Raw genomic sequence first — 19,418 nt, 5'->3', positions numbered from 1 at the left:
CCACCTCCACGTGCGCAAGGCTCAGCCTGACACAACTAAAAGTGGCACATAGAGCCCACTTAACGAGAAACCGTATGAGTAGGTTCTTCCCGGAGGTGGAGGACAGATGTGAACGGTGCCAAAGAGGCCCAGCCAGCCACGCCCACATGTTCTGGTCTTGCCCCAGACTTGTGGATTACTGGACAGCCTTCTTCGAGGCTACGTCCAAAGTGGTGGGGGTGAGGGTGGAGCCATGCCCGATAGTGGCGGTCTTCGGGGTTTCAGACCAGCCAGATCTATTCCTGGGGAGGAGGGCAGACGCCCTTGCCTTTGCCTCCCTGATCGCCCGCCGTAGAATTCTGTTTGGCTGGCGGTCAGCAGCACCGCCCAGAGCTGCAGACTGGCTGTCCGACCTCTCGGAATCTCTCCAAATGGAGAAAATCAAATTCGCCATCCGAGGGTCGGACGACGGCTTCCATAGAATGTGGGAGCCATTCATGCAATTGTTCCGGGACCTGTTTGTGGCCAACGTACAAGAGGAAGAATAGTCGGGTGGCCAAGAATCAGGGGAAAATGGATGGGAATCGGGGGAAGGTAGCCGGGGGGGGGGGGGGGGGGGGGGGGGTTACGGGTTTGTTATGGGGGTTTGATGGCAAGCTAAGGCCCAAAACCAAACTATAAATAAATGCCTATAAACATGTGCCTCAGCCATACTGGGGAATGTAAAATATGTATGCCGGCTAAAGGGGGCGGCTACAATTGTTGTTATGAAGATGCTTACCTGTAAATATACATGTTAAATTTTTGTGTTTTCTTTTTTTCTCTCTAATAATTTTTAATATATAAAATATGAAAACTCAATAAAAAACATTTATAAAAAAATGTTTCTTTGTTGCCAGAAAGAGAAAAGGTACAGAGGCTCCCGCACTCTGGATTCTTGTAAAGCACGATGAATGCTTTGTTAAGGGTGTTGATCATAAAATCAAGATGGTGATCTATCCACAGCCTGCTCAAATACTCTGCTAACGTCACTATACATTTCTGACACAGAATCAGTAGGAATATATTCCCAGATACATAACACCACAACACTCCTCCCTCTTTATTTCATGAGTGCATTATGATCCCAGACCAGACCCCAACAGCAGCCAGGATACAGGACCAAATAATATTTACTTTATATCTAAGACTGTGCTAAAATAATTATTCCCTCTAGGAGTGATTGCATGAAGAATAGGGCTTTGGTATTTCTAAAACAAAATTTTATTATGAATACAGTATTAACGTTTTAACTTCACACCCAAAAAGAACTTACAATTAGGCCTTAAACACTATTACTTAATTTCCCATTAAACAAGAAAGCTCCAGCTTTCAATCTATCTTACTGTGGGAGAATTGTCAGGGTCAGGAAGATCACAATTCAACTCCTTTCTCCAATGATTCTCCAAAGTTTCTCCAAAAGCTCTCTCTCTAAAGCTTTACAAAATGTCTCTTTGCCTTCCTTGGCTCCATCCAGCAATGACTTCATCTCTACAAGTCAAAAAAACAAATTACCTCCCCAGGGATTTTTCTGGTCAAACCACAGTCCATTAACCCAGACTGAAAAACATATTTCTGTGTCAATTTCACCCTCTGGCTGCTAAAGACACGCAAGCCCTGCAAAACAGAATTATTTTTAAACAAACATGACCGTTGCAGTCAAACACACCCTTAAATTGCCCAATACTTAGAATCCAATATTCCGAAAGTCTTTCAATCGTCACAAGTGCAATGATAACGATTAACATTTACACAACCGACCCCTTGATATATATATATATATATATACACACACAATTCAATAAGACAGTCTCTGTGATGGATATCTGGTCCATTTTGGTAGAATTCGACGTTCTAGAACCCAGCTACTTGGGACCTCGGAAGTGTCATCATTCCTTTCTGTGGATGGTAATTCACGAGTAGTCATTTCAGTATCTGTCAATATAAGCATTGAAACATGCTCAGAAACAGAATCTGAACTCATCACAATCTCAGGTCTCTGTTCCAAAGTATAGCTCTCTAGAGTTTCTAAAGGTAGAACCTCTTGAAAAGTTTCTGCAAACTCACTTTGTGCAGCAAGTAACTGATCAGCATGGCATCGCCAAACTCTTTCATCATCGGTGTATGTTTTGGACCTGTCTTTGCTAGGATCATAGCTGGTGCCCATTTCTAATTGGTGGTGTAACTCCCAGCTAGCACTCGCTCTCTCTGGTTGAATACTCGCTTTTTAGAGATTTTCTCCCACCTGGCAATTTGTGTGAGTTGTTGTTCTTTGACAATCTCTGAAATATCAGGTGGAGTTAAATCAAACTGTGATCATAGTTTTCTCTTCAACAATAATATTGCTGGTGAACTTTCCATGATGGTATGTGCAGTGTTCCGATAAAATATTAGAAATTTGTTTACTCTTCTTGATAATGTCCCCTGGTCCTTCAATGCTTTGATAGAATGCTTTAATGATTGCACAAAACGTTCAGCTAATCCATTTGTTGCTGGATGATATGGAGCTGAATTGATGTGGTGTATACCGATCCTTTTCAAGTTCGCAAACTCCTTTGAAGAAAACTGCACACCGTTATCACTGACAATCCGCTCCCATGTTCCAAAACTTGTGAATATTTAATTTAGTTTCTCAATGATATGCTCAGTTGTCATTTGCTTCATTAACACGACTACTGGCCATTTTGAGTGAGTATGAGGGTACAATGACGGCCATGAAGGTAATGGTGGAACCTCCCTACACTGAAAATGATGCTGAAAACTTATCTTTGTGGATGAGTGTAATTAATTTCTGTGCTAGTAAGAGGGCATGAAGCAAATGCTATTGAGTGTTCCTTTCCTGAAGGCATAATGTGCAAGACGACTGCACCAACTCCATAGGATGAGGCATCGCAAGCTAATTGCAACTTCATTTTTGGATTATAATGGACTAACTCTGACTTCAGTAAAGCTTCTTTCACTTAATTGTGTGCATTTTCACATTCCTCTGACCAGTGCCATGCCTGTTTGACATTGGCAATGTGTGTGCTTCAAACATGTTGCTAAATTTGGTGCAAATGTACCATAATAATTGATCAACCCTGAAAGCGACCTCCATTGTGTCCCATTTTGAGTGCTACTAAGGTTTCTGACATTTTCTTCACTTCTTTGTGTAAACCATCTTTGTCGATGATATGTCCAAGTAATTTATGGATGACTTGAAACGGCCACTCTTTTCCTTCTTAGCTCTCAGGCTGTGGCACTGTAATTGCTTCAGGGTAGCTTCCAAATTCTCCAAGCGTTCTTGGTCACTTCAACAGTGATGCGTATGTCATCTAAATAACATTGCACTCCATTCCACCCACTTAGAATTTGATTCATGGATCTTTGAAAAAGAACAGGCACAGATGTTATTCCAAAAGGAAATCTTCCGTAACTAAGCTGACCTTTGTGTGTCACAATGGTGAGTAGTGGCAGAGAGTCGACAGCCACATTCATCTGCAGATATGCCTGCAAAAGATCCATTTTACTGAATTTCAGTCCTCCCGAAATTCCAGCAAACAAGTCTTCAATTAGCATAATGATCTCTGCACAAAACTGGGTTAATAGTAGTTTTATAAACTCCACAAATTTTCTGAGCCATCCCAATTTAATACAGGAATGATCGGTGTTACCGAATCACTTGTAGCAATAGGTTTGATTCCTCCTGTCCTTGTAAATCTTTCTAGTTCTTCTTCAACGTTAGGCCTGATGGTGTATGGTAAGGTTCTCACGTTGAGACATTTGGGTGTGCTGTCTGGCTTGATTTCTGGGTGCAGCTCAACTCCAGTCATAGAGTCTACTGAATCTTCGAACACCTTCTCGTACTTCTTCAGAAGTTGTTGTAAGTTGCTCTTTGAATCCAATAATTGATGGATTGTTTCCCAGTTAAGCATAATCTTAGCCAACCATGCTCTGCCAAATAGAGCAGGACATTTTCCACGGAAAACGTAAAAAGGTAACTTCGCCGCCTGCCCATTTGCTTCTACTTTCATCAGAATGCATCTTTTTAATGGTACGACTTCTTCAGTATGTTTCGTTAGGATCACATTTGACGGTTTTAACGGCAGATGCTTCAGCTTTTGATGATAAATTGTTTCAGCTCTTAGCAATACTGCTGTGCCTGTATCCACCTCCATTATAATTTCATAATCTTCACATTTTGGATATGCCCAAAAACATTGTTGATCCCCCTACATTAACAAAACACCTAGTTATGGGTCTTCCTGTAGCTCGGTTTTGCTGTCTTTTGAGTGATCTTGAGCTTCATCCACTAATTTGTGGACACAACTAGATTGTATTGTTCTTCTTGCACCTTCTTGGAGTAGAAGACCCAACACACTTTGGCAATGTAGCCCTTCTTACCACAGTTCTTGCATGTATTTGATTTACTCCAGCATTCCCCGGCTGAGTGTCCAACTTTGTATAATGCGGACACAATTGCACCTTTGCAGCCCTGTTCCTTGAGGTATCCATTTTGTGGATCTTTGCTCCAGCCCTGATCTGCAAAGATTCTCCCTTTGCAAGCTCCATAGATGTAGCAACCTCCACAGCAGCTTTTAGAGTTAAATCACTTACAATAAGCAGCTTCTTCTGAATTGCTTCACTCCGTAACCCACAAACCAGCCTGTCTCGAAGAGTCTCATCAAGTGTTGTCCCAAATTCACAATTTCTAGCTAATATTATTAAAGACACTATAAACTGTAAAATACTTTCACCTTCTTCCTGACTATGGCGGTGGAACCAAAACCTTTCTGCAATCAATAACGGTTTAGGAGAAAAATGTCCCTCTAAGATTTTCATAAATTCACTGAAGGACTTGCCTCTTGCTTTTGCTGGGTGAACAAGTTTCTGTAACAGCATAAATGTTTTACGGCCAACTGAGCTGAGAAATGTTGCGACCTTTGGCCCTCAGTTATCTGATTAGCTATTAAAAACAATTGAAATCTTTCTTCATATAAATTCCATGTATCATTACCCTCATAAAACATGTCCATGTTCTTCCTGCAATATTTGGATCTGGCTCTGAGGGTTTACCCTTCCAATTGTGTTGGTAAGCGTGGGTCAAACAATATCCTGAACAAGCAAGTAGGAAACCTTTCCACAATTTTTGCCTGAGTGTTTTGACTTTCCTCCCGAGTAATGGGTATCAGAATTCAAGTTCTCTATTCTACGCAGGCAGTGTAGCTTAGCCACATGCACGGTCCCTGCAGCCCAGACCCCACTCACTTCAATGCAAGCAAGCCTTTCCTGACGGTTGGTCTTCTTACTCACAATTGCACTGGAAAATTTGTTTAAACTTTCTGCAGCGGTGGCAGTACTTTGCACGACGTCTGTATATGTGCGGGTCCAATTCAGAAAATCTTCCGTTGCTCCCAATGCCATCCCGTAATTAATCAAAGATCTTCTTTCCAGTGATTTTGCTGCCTCAATCCTCATCGCCAGTTTTCTTTCCTGTTATATTTCTTTATTGCCACAAAGAGAAAATAAATAGAGGTGCCTTCACTCTGGATTCTTGTAAAAAATAATGAAGGATTCCTTTAGAGTGTTGTTCATATAATCAAGATGGCGATCTGTCCAAATCTGATGTCACCACACATCATGTGATGCAGAACCATCAAGAATGTATTCCCAGATACATAACAGAAACCTATGATATAAGGTGATAAAACTTTACAGAGAAGTGCCACAATTTGCAAGTTATGACCAAATTAAAGACACAGGGCAAGATTTTCCAGCCCCTTCCGTGGCATGTTTTGTGGAGGTGGCGCAATTGGCTGCTGATGGGATCTTCCGGTCCCAGAGATATTTCCGTCATTTCGCTGGCTTGCCTGTCCCGCAGCCAGGGAACCGGGATTGGGGAGGTGAGGGGGGGGGGGGGTTCTCCTTCAACGGGACTGGAAGATCCCACTGGTAGTCTTTCAAATTAATAGTTTTCTTTTCAGTTGTCAAAAAAAGTCCCTCACAATACTATTCGCATGAAAAGTGAAAATAAAACAGAGATCCAAATAGCCAAATTGATCTGCAGTCAGCTCTGCATCTGATACCTCTCAATGAGTCCATTCTAACTGAGGAACCCAAAATGCAAATTAATCAAACTTAGGAGTGTTTAAAAGATTTTCAAAAGAACCTCTCTATGACTAACAACTTTAACCATCTGCAGTTCCTCAAAGCACAAGAAAGTATAATGATAAAGAACACATTGGCTACATTGATTGACCAGCCAGTGAGTGTCTTGAGTCTTTAGCTTAATGAGTCTTAACTGTGCAGGCAATCACCTGATACATGTACTTAAATGTCGTTACAGTCTGTGAGAGCTATGTGCAGAATAAGGAGATTAAATCTACTGATCCCGAGCACTATAAACCCATAAGCATCTCTTGCTTTCAAAGAAGGAAAGGACAGAGCAGAGGTTTAAATGGTGGTTGGATGGGAGCAAGATTAATCTTACAATAATAATAATCAGAACTTTACAAAACTTTTCCAAAGAGCATTATGCTATGTTTCAAACCAAATGTGTAAGCTGTAAAATGAGTCCCAGTAAATAAAAATGCATTGTACACCTACAAGATTCAAAACACAATCTAAAGGTTATTCAACATGTTTAATTTTATCATCAAACTACAGTAATGACAACTGCACCTCAACATGTGCAGTCAGTAATTTCTATCCCACGTTTGCAGTGTGGTGTCCCATGAAACTACGTATAATCAATTGTCTCTCTCCAATGGAGACTCTTAAAATGAGAGCTGTCTATGGTCCTTTGTGGACTATGGCTAATTACTGCCTTATTAATTTTTGCTGTAATTATAAAGAACATTTCAGGCTCACGCTGCGCAACTTTTACTCCCTTAACTGACAAAAATGTGATTGTCTTTGAGACTCGGATATAGAACTTCATGTGATGCTCTGTTACTCTATTCCATGAGTGGTATTTAACATTCCAGATATTATTATTGCTGCTACAACACTAACCTTAGAAATAATGGTGCATAAAACTTTCTGATTAAATCATCATGAGCAGGAAGTTTGCTGTTTGTCTTCCAGGAATGACCACCTTGTTCTGCACTTGTCTCTGACTTGTTGCATTACTAACCCCCTTTGGTGCTGGGGCGGCACAATGGTTAGTACTGCTGCCTCACAGCCTCAGGGATCCAGGCTCGATTCAGGCCTTGGGTGACTATGTGGAGTTTGTACTTTCTCCCCGTGTCTACGTGGGTTTCCTCCAGGTGAACGCTCCAGTTTACTCCCACAGTCCAAAGATATGCAGGTTAGATGGATTGACCATGATAAAATTGCCTCTTGGTGTTCGAAGGTTAGGTGGGGCTACGGGGATAGGGCAGAGGAGTGGGCCTGTGAAGGGTGCTCTTTCGGAAGGTCGGTGTAGATTGATGGGCCAAATGGCCTCCATCTGCACTGTAGGGATTCTAAGATATTCTATAATCTCTCCTCCTTTCCACCCAATCACATTTCTTCCCCTTTGCCTTTTCTTTCAAACACGCCATTTCCCTTGTTTAAAACCTGTTACACAAAAACAGCCCACATTTATGCCACACTTTTCATGACCACTGGATGTTGCAAAGCACTTTACAGCCAATGAAGTTCTTTTTTGAAGTGTAGTGCAGGAAATACAGCAGCCCATTTTCACACAGCACGCTCCCACAGACAGCAATGTGATAATGACCGGGCAACCTGTTTTTCTAATGCAGATTTCATAGAATTTACAGTGCGGAAGGAGGCCATTCGGCCCATCGTGTCTACACTTGTCTCTGAAAGAGCACCCTATCTAAGCCCACACCTCCACCCTATCCCTGTAACCCAGCAACCCCACCTAACTTTTTGGACACTACACACCAATTTAGCATGGCCAATCCTCCGAACCCGCACATCTTTGGACTGTGGGAGGAAACCGTACTACCGGAGGAAACCCACGCAGACAAGTGGAGGACGTGCAGACTCCACACAAACAGTGACCCAAGCCGGGAATCGAACAGTGCTAACCACTGTGCTGCCACGCCATGGGATAAATAATAACCAAGTCATCAGGGATAATGTCCCTGCTCTTTACAAGAGTGTCATGGGATGTTTTACACCCACAGTAGTCTCGCAGGCAGATGGGGGTCCTCAGTTTAATGTCTAATCTGAAAGTCGGCATCAAAGAGTTTAATTAACTGTGAGTCACTTTGGGATGTCCTGAGGACAAAAAGGTGTTCAGTAAAATTCGAATTGATTTATTTTCTGTTCATCTCTCTCTCTCTCTCTCTCTTTTCTTTACTGAAATGTAAATTACAATGGAAAACATGTATTTACAAGAAAAGTATGGCTCAATGTCATATCAAATTGACTTGTTAAAAAGAAAAATCAGCTCTGCTTTCAGCATTCCTAAAAAACACTTGATGCATGTTTTGTGATTAAGTATCTCCTTTGAATTCATCTCATGTCAGGAACAACTCCATGAAAATGTTTAACAGCTGTAGATTGGAGTTACTGTCTTAAATTATTCCTAGTTTGCATACTGCATGATAATTAATCTGGCACATTTTGCCTTACTGCCACAAGGCTTGCTCACTGGGTGTCAATGACACCATTGGGTTTAGAGTCCTATTTACATTGCTGATGGCGAGGTGTTGCAGCTTCATATGCACATTTGACACATGGTTTCATTGCTATGGGTGCACACACCATTACAGCCACTCGTGGATTTTCACCTGGTAACTTACAATTCACAAGTCAGCATGAGCCAAAGGCAGGAACAGCTATGAGGAGTCTGCTTTGGAGGTCAAACTCTACTCAGTTGGACATAGCTACCCTACCCCTGGGACTGTCAAGGAGAAGCATGTTCGTGGAGTCGCAGCAGGAATTGTACTGACAGGCCTTCCAAGGGTGCCTCCAGAATGTGGCAACAAGGCACATGAAGTACATCTTCAACATGCAAATGACTTGTTCAATCAGACATCTGCTGTTGGGATGCTTGGTTGGGTTTCAGATGGGTGTTATGGGCCAAGTGTGTATGATGGTAGCACAGAGGTTAGCACAGTTGCTTCACCAGGGTCCCGATTCCCGGCTCGGGTGACTGTCTGTGCGGAATCTGCATGTTCTCCCCGTGCCTGCGTGGGTTTCCTCCAGGTGCTCCGGTTTCCTCCCACCATCCAAATATGTGCAGGTTAGATGAACTGGCCATGATAAATTGCCCTTACTGTCCAAAACGGTTGGGTGGGATTACTGGGTACCGGGGATAGGGAGGATGTATGGGCTTAAGTGGGGTGCTCTTTCCAAGAGCTGGTGCAGACTCGATGGGCCGAATGGCCTCCTTCTGCACTGTAAATTCTATGGTTCTATGATCCGAATGCTCACAGCTATGCATGCAGGCCCCAAGGCATCAAGGATCTTGGATTTTTCCAGGTTGAAATCATCAAGGCCGCTTCCCAGAAATCTTGTACACATCTGCATAACGATCTTTATGTGGTTGCCTACCAACTTCATTAAAACAAAATCACATATGGAATGTGGGTGTCACTGGCTACCTCGCATTTATTGCCCATTCATAATTCCCCCTTGAGAGGTGGCGGTGAGCTACCACCTTGAACCACAGCAGTCCCTCAGGTACACCCACAGTGCTGTTAGGGAGGGGATCACAGGATTTTGGTCCAGTGACAGTGAAAGAATGGTGATGTACTTCCAAGTCGGGATGGTGAGTGGCCTGGGGGGGAACCTCCAGGCGGTGGTGTTTCCAGGTATCCGCTGCCCTTGTCCTTCTAGTGGTCATGGATTTGGAAGGTGTTGCCGAAGGAGCCTCAGTGAGTTTACGCAGTGCACTTTGCAGATGATACACACTGCTGCTACTGTGCATTGGTGATGGAGGGATTGAATGTTTGTGCCAATAGCAGGCTGCTTCTTCCTGAGTGGTGTCGAGCTTCTTCAGTGTTGGTGGAGTTGCACTCATCCAGGCAAGTGAAGATTATTTCCTTACACTCCTGACTTGTGCTTTGTAGATGGTGGACAGGTTTTGGGGAGACAGGAGGTGAGTTACTTGTCACACGATTCCTAGCCTCTGACCTGCCTACATCGATGGAGTGGAGGCTCTTGGGGTTGACAAATACTCCTGAGTGATGTGGGGCTGCTTGGATTGTGTGCAATCGACGATGCCCTGCAGCAGTGAGAAACCATCCAGATTTAACTGCACCCTAAACTCACATGCTCCTCCAGGTTAGAATTCCTACCACGTCTTTCATTAATTAGAATAGAAAATCTTGAAAAATCTGTGTAATGTTTTGAGAGGTTCTTCAGATTCTGTTAATATTTGCAGTGGATCCCCCACGTAATTAAGTTTGAAACCCAGTGCTGTAACCACCAATCATAAAGCAACCTGGGGTATGGTATTTCTTCCCTATTTAAAATTTCTTATTTATCTTGTTCAATAAAAAGTAAATACACATGTTATTGGAGGAGCTCAAAAGTGAAAAAACAATGTTGAATTGATAGTTTAGTAGCTGTTACCATCGCTGTAACTTGTTACAACTATAACTGCGAGATAGTGGGTTTGTGACATAGTAGGAGTTTCACACATCTAGTATTATCCAATTCGACTGTCTCCTGCTTGAACGAAAGTCACTTGAAACCCAAGCCTTCAGAAAAGAAATTGAGGTCTTTGAAGATTTCCTCTTTTTAACATGGCAGATTTAAAAAAGCATTCTAGGATACAGGATACAGAATACCCAGCGCAGGTCTCAGAGGGAAAAATAAGATTCATTTCGGACAAATATGCTCTGAGACACCAGTAATAACACTTTGGTTCCTGCTGCACCTGAAATTTTAAACGGACGTTTCCACCTTTTCAGTTGCACAGTCCCTTGCTGTTTTGCGAGGGGTGCAATAAATATTGATGAGAGAGGTGGTCTCTTGGTAACGATAGCTCAGGGGTGTACAAAGAAGGTTGAAAGAGGGTTAGGGACGTCTGTTGCGAGATAGAAGCAAGCATTTGCAGATGACTTCTTCCGTGATCAAGACATTTAGAATTGAGGCACCCATGGTAGAATGGAAGGTTGAGTAGGTGCCTATGAACACGGCTAAGAAAGTTTTGTTTTGATATTCTTTTATGATATGTGGGTGTCACTGACTGGGCCAGCATTTGTTGCCCATTTCTAATTGCCCCTTGAGGAGGTGAGTGTCGAGTCACTTCTCAAACGATTGTAGTCCATCTAGTGTGGGCACATCCACAGTGCTGTCGGGAAGGGAGCTTGATCCCTCAATAGGGAAGGGACGACAGTATTGTTCCAAACCATGATGGTGTGGCTCAGGGGAATGTTCGGGTGGTGCTGTTACCATGCATCTGCTGTCCTTATCCTTCTAGGCAGTAGAGGTTGTAGGTTTGGAATGTGCTGTCGAAGGAGCCTTGCTGAGTTGCTGTTGTGCATCTTATATTTGGTATGCACTGCAGCAACTGTTCGTTTGTGGTGGAGGAAGTGGTGTGGATAGGGTATCGATCAAGCGGGCTGCTTTGTCCTGGATAGGAGTTGAGTGTTGACGGAGCTGCACTCATCCAGGCAAGCATTTATATAAGGAGGTTATATGAAAAGAACAATTTAGTCAGGACATGTGAATAGTGAATTCAGTAAAGACAGCAGGGAGAGTTGAGATGGGTATCGCTACCAATAGCTGTAAGCAGGAAAGGCACTTTGATTTCCCCATTTAAAATGCAATCGAGATCTCATTGGACAGTTTAAATTCATGAGGTGCCTGCACCAGCTTTTAGGTGATTGACATCCCCTCTAACCATGAATGTTAACAATCAGATTAAAGTCTAAAATGGCATGGAGCAGCACGGTGGCGCAGTGGTTAGCATTGCTGCCTCACGGCGCCGAGGTCCCAGGTTTGATCCGGCCCTTTGCAAATTCTCCCCGTGTTTGCGTGGGTTTCACCCTCACAACTCAAAAGATCTGCAGGGTAGATGGATTGGCCATGCTAAATTGCCCCTTAATTGGAAAAAATGAATTGGGTACTCTAAAACTTTAAATTAAATTAAATAGAATGGCACAAAGGGATCAGGTAAGTATATAGCTTTTTTAATGCCCTTTTTTTAGGTAAAGTTACCATCCATTCTTTATTCTTCTGTTAATGCCCCCTCCTTCTGGATCTGTCTGTTGATGGAAGCAGTTTGCTTCTATTTACAAAAATAAATTATGGCAGATTCCGGAAATCTGAATTAAGAACAGAATATGCTGGAAATGCTCAGCATGTCTGCCATCTGTTGTGCAAAAGGTTCATGAATTGAGTTCAAAATTGACCTGAAACGTTAACTGTTTCTCTCTCCACAGATGCTGTTGGACCTGCTGAGATTTTCCAGCATTTTCTGTTTTTATCTCATGCTTCTATCTATCCTGCCCCATCTTTCTATAATGTGAAACACTCCTATGGTCTGCAATGTGTTAATCAAAACTCTGTTCAAGTCTTTTCCTGATATATTTGTGTTTCCTCATACTAGCAAATGTGAGGGTACCTTCTCTCAAGCCTCACTATCTTTCCTTTGGTCTGGGGCTCAGTAGTTTGGCATTTCCGGAAAATGACCTGGGACTGACTGATTTGAAGTGTCTCCCTCCACAGAAGTCGATTTTTAATGTTCCCATCATTAGGGTGGTTAGCACTGCTACCTCACTAGCACAGCACTAGGGATCCGGGTTCGATTCCGGCCTTAGGTGGCTGTCTGTGTGGAGTTTTCACGTTCTCCCCATGTCTGTAAGGGTTTCCCAGTGTCCAAAGGTTAGATAGGAAGTTACAGGGATAGGGCAGAGAATTGGGCCCAGGTGCTGACCCGATGAACTGCATGACCTCATTCTGCACAGTGTGATTCTATGATTCTATGATTAGAGATCTCCTTAAAAATTGACACTCACCACCTTTCGGACACATTTGGCGGGATTGTGGTTGAAATTTCTCAGATGTTCATATTGTGTTTTTCCTGTAGGTTATCTGCCAAAGTTATTTTGGACGATTTGAAGTCGTCCCTCAGTGTCAATAAATCAGCAATAAAGCATAATAATTTGTACTGTACAAAATACTCAATTGTAAAATCCACGGACACTTTGGGCCGGATTTTAACTTACTCAAAACCCTTTTACCCAAGCCGAGTTAAAATCCAGCCCTTTATTCCACAGGTTAGAATTCACAGGAATAACTTTGATTCCATGTGATTGCGCAAAACAATTCTGAATCAGCAGTCCGCTCGTAACCCCTTCTGCTTATATCTCTATCATTTGAAAACAATGTTTTACAGAGAATCAAAACATAACATTTCAAAGCACCCATTGCAGGATCTAACATCACAAATCGAAACACTTCAAACTTACCTCCTTGTTCATCCAACATGACCAAAGTTCTGATGCCAGCATCCTTACTCTATTCTCCAAATCATTGGGACAAGGTGGAGGAAAGAGCAGAAAGAGAAAAATCAGTCAGTCAACAAAGATGTTTCTGAATGCCAAACGATCAAGAGGAAATCAAGGTTAAAAAACAGAGAGTTTGGTTTAAATGCCAAAATCAATGACATTATTGTTATTGTATTGCTATTTAAGTAGTTTTGAGTCATCTTGTAGATTCTGAAAGGAATTTGTGATGCATCGCTCAATTATAAATTTATAGTTGTCTCAGCAAACTTGATGTAGAATGACGAATGACAAAATGGAACAGTTGACTTAGCCATGACAGTGACTGATAAAATACATCATAAAATCCACAAAACAAATAAGTAATCTTATAAGATGGCATTGATTCTGAAAGATATACCAAGGAAAACCAACCATTTGTAACTCACACCGTGCAGCACCAATGTATCTTTATAATCACAAATATTCTTGTTAGTTACACACTGGTGTCATATTGCTATAAGATGGTACATGGAAGATGGTAACAGGGTTCCTTCTTGTCCCAAAACCTTCATTCTGCAAATGTGCCACAAGCCTCCCCCCCCCCCCCCCCCCACTACAGACACAGTCACCAACTTTTTAAAAAAAGAGCATTTCAAGGCAGCCATTTAATTATTTGTCTAATTTTACACAGCACCTGATTTATTTGTTTACTTTGGAGCCAGAGTACAGAAAACCGTAGGGAAATGCACAATATATTGGCCCTGGCACTGGCAGAATGAAGCTGGAGCGTGAGGCACCAGTAATGATCATAAGAAATAGGATCAAGCATAGGCCTTTTTGTTCATTGAGCCTGTGCCACCATTTGATAAGATCATGGCTGGTTTGAATGTGATCTTAACTCCACATTCCTTCCTGACAAACCCCCATAAGGCTTGACTCCCCTGTCAGTCAAAAATCTGTCTAGCTCAGTCTCAAAAATATTCAGTGATCCAGCCTCCAGTGTTCTCTGTGGAAGAGAACTCCAAAGACTGACAACACTTCAATCATTTGTTTTAAATGGGTGACCCTTTATTTTTAAACTGTGCTCCCTAGTTCTAGATTGCTTCAGGAGAGGAAACATTTTCCCAGCATCTACAGTGTTTAAGCCCACTCAGAATCTTCCAAGTTTCAATAAGACCATCTCTGATTCTTCTAAACTCCAATAAGCATAGGCCAATCTGTTCAACCTTTCCCTATAAGACAACACCTTCAGCCTAAGAATCAGCCAAGTGAACCTTCTCTGAACTGCTTCTAATGGAAGTATAACCTTCCTAACTGAGGTCAAAAATGTACACAGTACTCTGAATGCGGTCTCATCAATTCCCTGTACAGTTGCAGCATGACTTCTCTACATTCATATTCCACCCCCCTTGAAATAAAAAACATCCGATATGCCTTACTGTACTTGCATGCTAACCTTTTGTGATTCATGTACAAGGACACTCAGATCCCTCGCTACTGCAGCATTCCACAGTTGCTCTACACTTAAATAATATTCTGCTTTTCTATTCTTCCGATCAAAGTGGACAACCTCACCTTTTCCCACATTATACTTCATCTGCCATTTTTCTGTCCATTTACTTAGTCTACCTACATCTCTGTGCGGAATCTTTGTATCCTCCTCACAACTTGCTTCCTGACATATTTCTGTGTCACCTGCAAAGTTGGCTACAATGCAGTCTGTCCCTTCTTCCAAATCATTATTATAGGTGGTAAATAGCTGAGGCCCCAGAACTGATCGCTGTGTCTCTCCACTAGTTTTTATTTTATTGGTTCATGGGACGTGGGCATCGCAGGCTGTGCGAACATTTATAGCCCATCCCTTATTGCCCTTGAGAGGCAGTTAAGAGTCAACCATGTTGCTGTGGGTCTGTGGTCACTTATAGGCCAGATGAGGTAAGGATGGCAAATTTCCTTCCCTAAAAGGACATTAGTGAACCAGATGGAGTTTTATGACAATCAACAATGGTTTCATGGTCATCATTACACTTTTAATTCCAGATTTTATTGAATTCAAATTTCACCATTTGCAGTGGTGGGATTTGAACCTGGGACCCCAGAGTACTCTTGGTCTCCAGATCACTAGTCCAATGACAATGCCACTATGAAACCACCTCCCTACTGTTTGCCAATCTCAACTGTTTGTTTCCTGTTAGTTAGCCAATCCTCTATCCATGCTAATATGTCACCCCCCCAACGCCATGAGCTCTTGTGCAGTAAAGTTTTACATGGCACCTTATCAAAGGTCTTTTGGAAATCCAAATACACTACATCTACTGCTTCCACTTCATCTTCTCTAGTAAATTTGTCAAACATGATTTCCCTTTCAGAAAATCCTGTTGACTTTGCCTGACTATATTATGTTTTTCTAAAATACCTTACTTTTACTTCCTTAATAATGGATTAGAGCATTTTCCAAGCAGAAGATATTAGACTAACTGGCCCAGAATTTCCTGATTTCGGTCTCTATCCTTTCTTGGTGGTTTTCCAATCAGCGAGGATCTTTCCACAATCCAGATAATTTTGGAAGATTACAACCATCACGTCCACTATCTCAGAAGCCTAGGATCCCAGGATACAGGCTATTAAGCCCAAGGGACCTGTCAGCCTTTAGTTCCATTAGTTTCCTCTTTCTTTTTCTCCAGTGATCATGATTGTTTTATGAAAATGAAATGAAATGAAATGAAAATCGCTTATTGTCACGAGTATCCTTCAATGAAGTTACTGTGAAAAGCCCCTAGTCGCCACATTCCGGCGCCTGTCCGGGGAGGCTGGTACGGGAATCGAACCATGCTGCTGGCCTGCTTGGTCTGCTTTATAAGCCAGCGATTTAGCCTTGTGAGCTAAACCAGCCCCTAAGTTCCTAATTCACGTTTGTCTCTTGATTGCACCTATTTGTGGGATGCTTTCTTGGCCTGCTACTGTTAAGACAGATACAAAATATCTGCTCAAAGTCTCAGTCATTTACTTGTTTCCCTTGATTAATTCCCCAGTCTCACCTTCCAAGGGATCAATCCTTATTTTAGCTAATCTCTTCCTTTTCATATTCTTGTGGGATTTGTCTGTTTTTACATTTATTGCTGCTTTTCTCTAGTACTCCAATTTCTCCCTCTTTTTCTTTTTTATTCCTTTACTAGCTTCTGAAATTTTCCCAATCTTCTGTGCTACCACTAACCATTGCAGCATTGCACATCTTGACTTTCAATTTCTTTAACTTCCTTAGTTAGCCTCGGACGGTGCATCTTTCTGTTGTGTCTTTCTTTCTCAATGCAATATATCTTTGTTGAGATTTTTGAACTATCTCCTTAAATGTCTGCCACTGCTTCTCTACTATCTTACCATTTCGTCTTTTCTGCCATTCCACTTTAGTCAACTCTGTCTTCACGCCCTTTTAATTACCTTCATTTAAGTTTAATACATTAGTTTCAGGCCCAAATTTCTCATCTTCAAACAAAATGTGAGATTTTACCATGTTATGATCACTCTTACCAAGTGCATTTTTACAATGAGATTGTTAATTAATCCTGTCTCATTGCACATTGCAAGAAAATAATCTGTTCCCTGTTTGGTTCCTGAGAAACTGTCTGGAATACACTATTAACTCAACCTCCAAACTAATTGACAATCTGCTTTGTTCAATCTGTATGCAAATTAAAATCTTCTGTGATTATTGCAGTACTTTCTTACAAGCCCCCATTATTTCTTGATTTGTACTCTGTCCGACAGTGTAGCTACTCTCGGAGGGCATATAATCCACTCCCACCAATGACTTCTTTCATTGGCTATGTTTTTTATCAGATTTCCACTTTCCTTTGCCGAAATACTTCCTGATTTGGGCAGCAAGGTAGCACAAGTGGTTAGCACTATGGTGTCACTGTGCCAGGGTCCCAGGTTCGATTCTCCGCTGAGTCACTGTCTGTGCGGAGTCTGCACGTTCCCCCCGTGTCTGCGAGGGTTTCCTCCGGGTGCTCCGGTTTCCTCCCACAGTCCAAGGACGTGCAGGTTAGGTGGATTAGCCACGATAAATTGACCTAAGTGACCAAAAAGGTTATGAGAGATTATTGGGTTATGGGGATAGGATGGAAGTAAGGGCTTAAGTGGGTCGGTGCAGACTCGATGGGCCGAATGGCCTCCTTCTGCACTGTATATTCTATGTTCTAATAGTTTCCAGTGGCCAATTCCTGACAGAATGTTCCCTCAAATTCCCTTAAAGTGTTTGTGCGATCATCTTTTGTGCTCTATCATGAAAACATTATTATTTTATCTTTACTTCCACATCAGATGATTTAAAATGCCAATTAATCCCTTGCGACTGTCTGTAAGGACACAAGTGTCTCTCCCCTAGCATTACCCCTGGGAATTTACAAGTGTGCCTGCAACAAAAGCTGGCAAAATTGGACTTTCTCATGTATTTATGAAATTTGATTTCTGCTGTAGTGTTTAAAATGTGCTGTAATGGAGAGGAATGCTACAGAAAATAATTCATAAACTCCCATCTCATACAGTACAATTTAAAATGTATGTATATTAGCTGTTAACACCTCATGAAGCAACTCAGCATCAAACAATGTTACCAAACAAATGGAGCCTTTTCAGCTCATCCTGACCTGTACTGACTCCTTGAAAGAACAATTCAATTAGTCCCATTTCTCTTACGCTATCTCCATAGCTCTGGAATCTTTCCCCCGTTAAGTATTTATCCAAATTCTCCTTTGAAAGCATATTGAACCTGCCAATTCAGGCAGTGTTTGGAATTTTACAACTGCTCACGTCGACAGGTGCTTCCAGTCTCGCTGATGCCGCACCCCGCTGCGGGTTTCCCAGTGACGGGGGTCGGGTGGGTGGGGGGAGGGGTTGATAATGATGGGACTGGAAGATCCCGCCATCGGTCAATGGCGGGCCGGCTCCAACCCTTAGAAACAAGCGGCAAAAGGCGCAGGAAATCCCGCCCACTGCATTTCAGACCTTAATAACTGGCTGTGTGAAAACAATTCTCCTTGTTTCACTTCTGGGTCTTTTGACAATTACTTAAAATTTGTGTCCTCTGATTATCAGCCTTTCTGCAAATGAAAACAGTTTCTCCTTCCTGAGTCTATTGAATCCCTTCGTGATTTTGAACACTTTTTTCTTAATGGCAATTAGTATTTTCAAACCCTAAATGTCATTAATTTGCCTCTTTTTTGGGACCACTGGTGAACTATATGGTTTCAAACATCGAGGGCCGAAGGGCCCGTACTGCGCTGTAATGTTCTATGTTCTATGTAAACATTTAATAAAAATAAGATTTGAGAGCACCGAAGGCTTTGACACTGGTTGCTGGCAAAAATGAAAATAAAAATGCTCCTGAATAGATTGAAATCAACAGCAGAGAATCAAATGTCGCATTAAGATGAACATGTGTTCAGTGTTCTAAAATCTTATGGGGCAATTTTCCATGGTTACCTTAGGCTCTGTAAGCCTCCATGATGCCCAAGATGAGTCTTGACCTGAGGCAGCTCAGCCCGGGTTCAATACAAAACAGCCTTGAGTTGAAGCTCAAGTTTGGAATGGCTGCCTCTTAAACTGCCTCCGAGTACTCATTAAGGAGATGCACAATATTTTGGTGGCTAACAGTTGACGTAATACCCTCTCCTAACAGCATCCAGCTGACTGCAAGTAAGCAAGTTGTTGCTGAGCATTTTGACTGCTACTGAAAGGTACAACATCTCTAAGTGGCCACTGCAAGTTTGAAGAGGATTTTGAAACACATCAGGAAACTTCCTGGAAGTCTTTGTCAAGACGTCACCAGCATTCTATCATTTTAAAATTCTCTGAAGTCATCAAGTAAAGAAAGTGTAAGGACTGCTATACTCCACTTTATTGAACATTTTATAGCAGTAACTAGGAAAAAGGGAGTTCTTGGTCATTTTTTTTTTTTTTTTTTAAATAATTTTTATTGAAATTTTTCGATACAAACATTTACCCCTATTACATTTTAAATTA

At 42.0% G+C, this 19,418-nt stretch overlaps 1 protein-coding gene across 2 annotated transcripts in view; it reads right to left on the bottom strand.

The window, feature by feature from the left end:
• Window positions 1–19,418, bottom strand: part of snap25a (synaptosome associated protein 25a) — a 186,438-nt gene that overhangs the window by 28,508 nt on the left and 138,512 nt on the right. For both annotated transcript variants that reach the window (XM_038806670.1, XM_038806662.1), the window contains exon 4: window positions 13,380–13,428. In XM_038806670.1, coding sequence (XP_038662598.1) covers window positions 13,380–13,428 — 49 coding nt within the window. The remainder of the gene's footprint in view (window positions 1–13,379; window positions 13,429–19,418) is intronic.

The sequence above is a fragment of the Scyliorhinus canicula genome, chromosome 1 (assembly GCF_902713615.1).
Source record: "Scyliorhinus canicula chromosome 1, sScyCan1.1, whole genome shotgun sequence".
In the NCBI taxonomy this organism is placed as follows: Eukaryota; Metazoa; Chordata; class Chondrichthyes; order Carcharhiniformes; family Scyliorhinidae; genus Scyliorhinus; species Scyliorhinus canicula.
The sequence above is the reverse complement of the archived record's forward strand: the minus strand, read 5'-3'. Positions and strand labels throughout refer to the sequence as shown.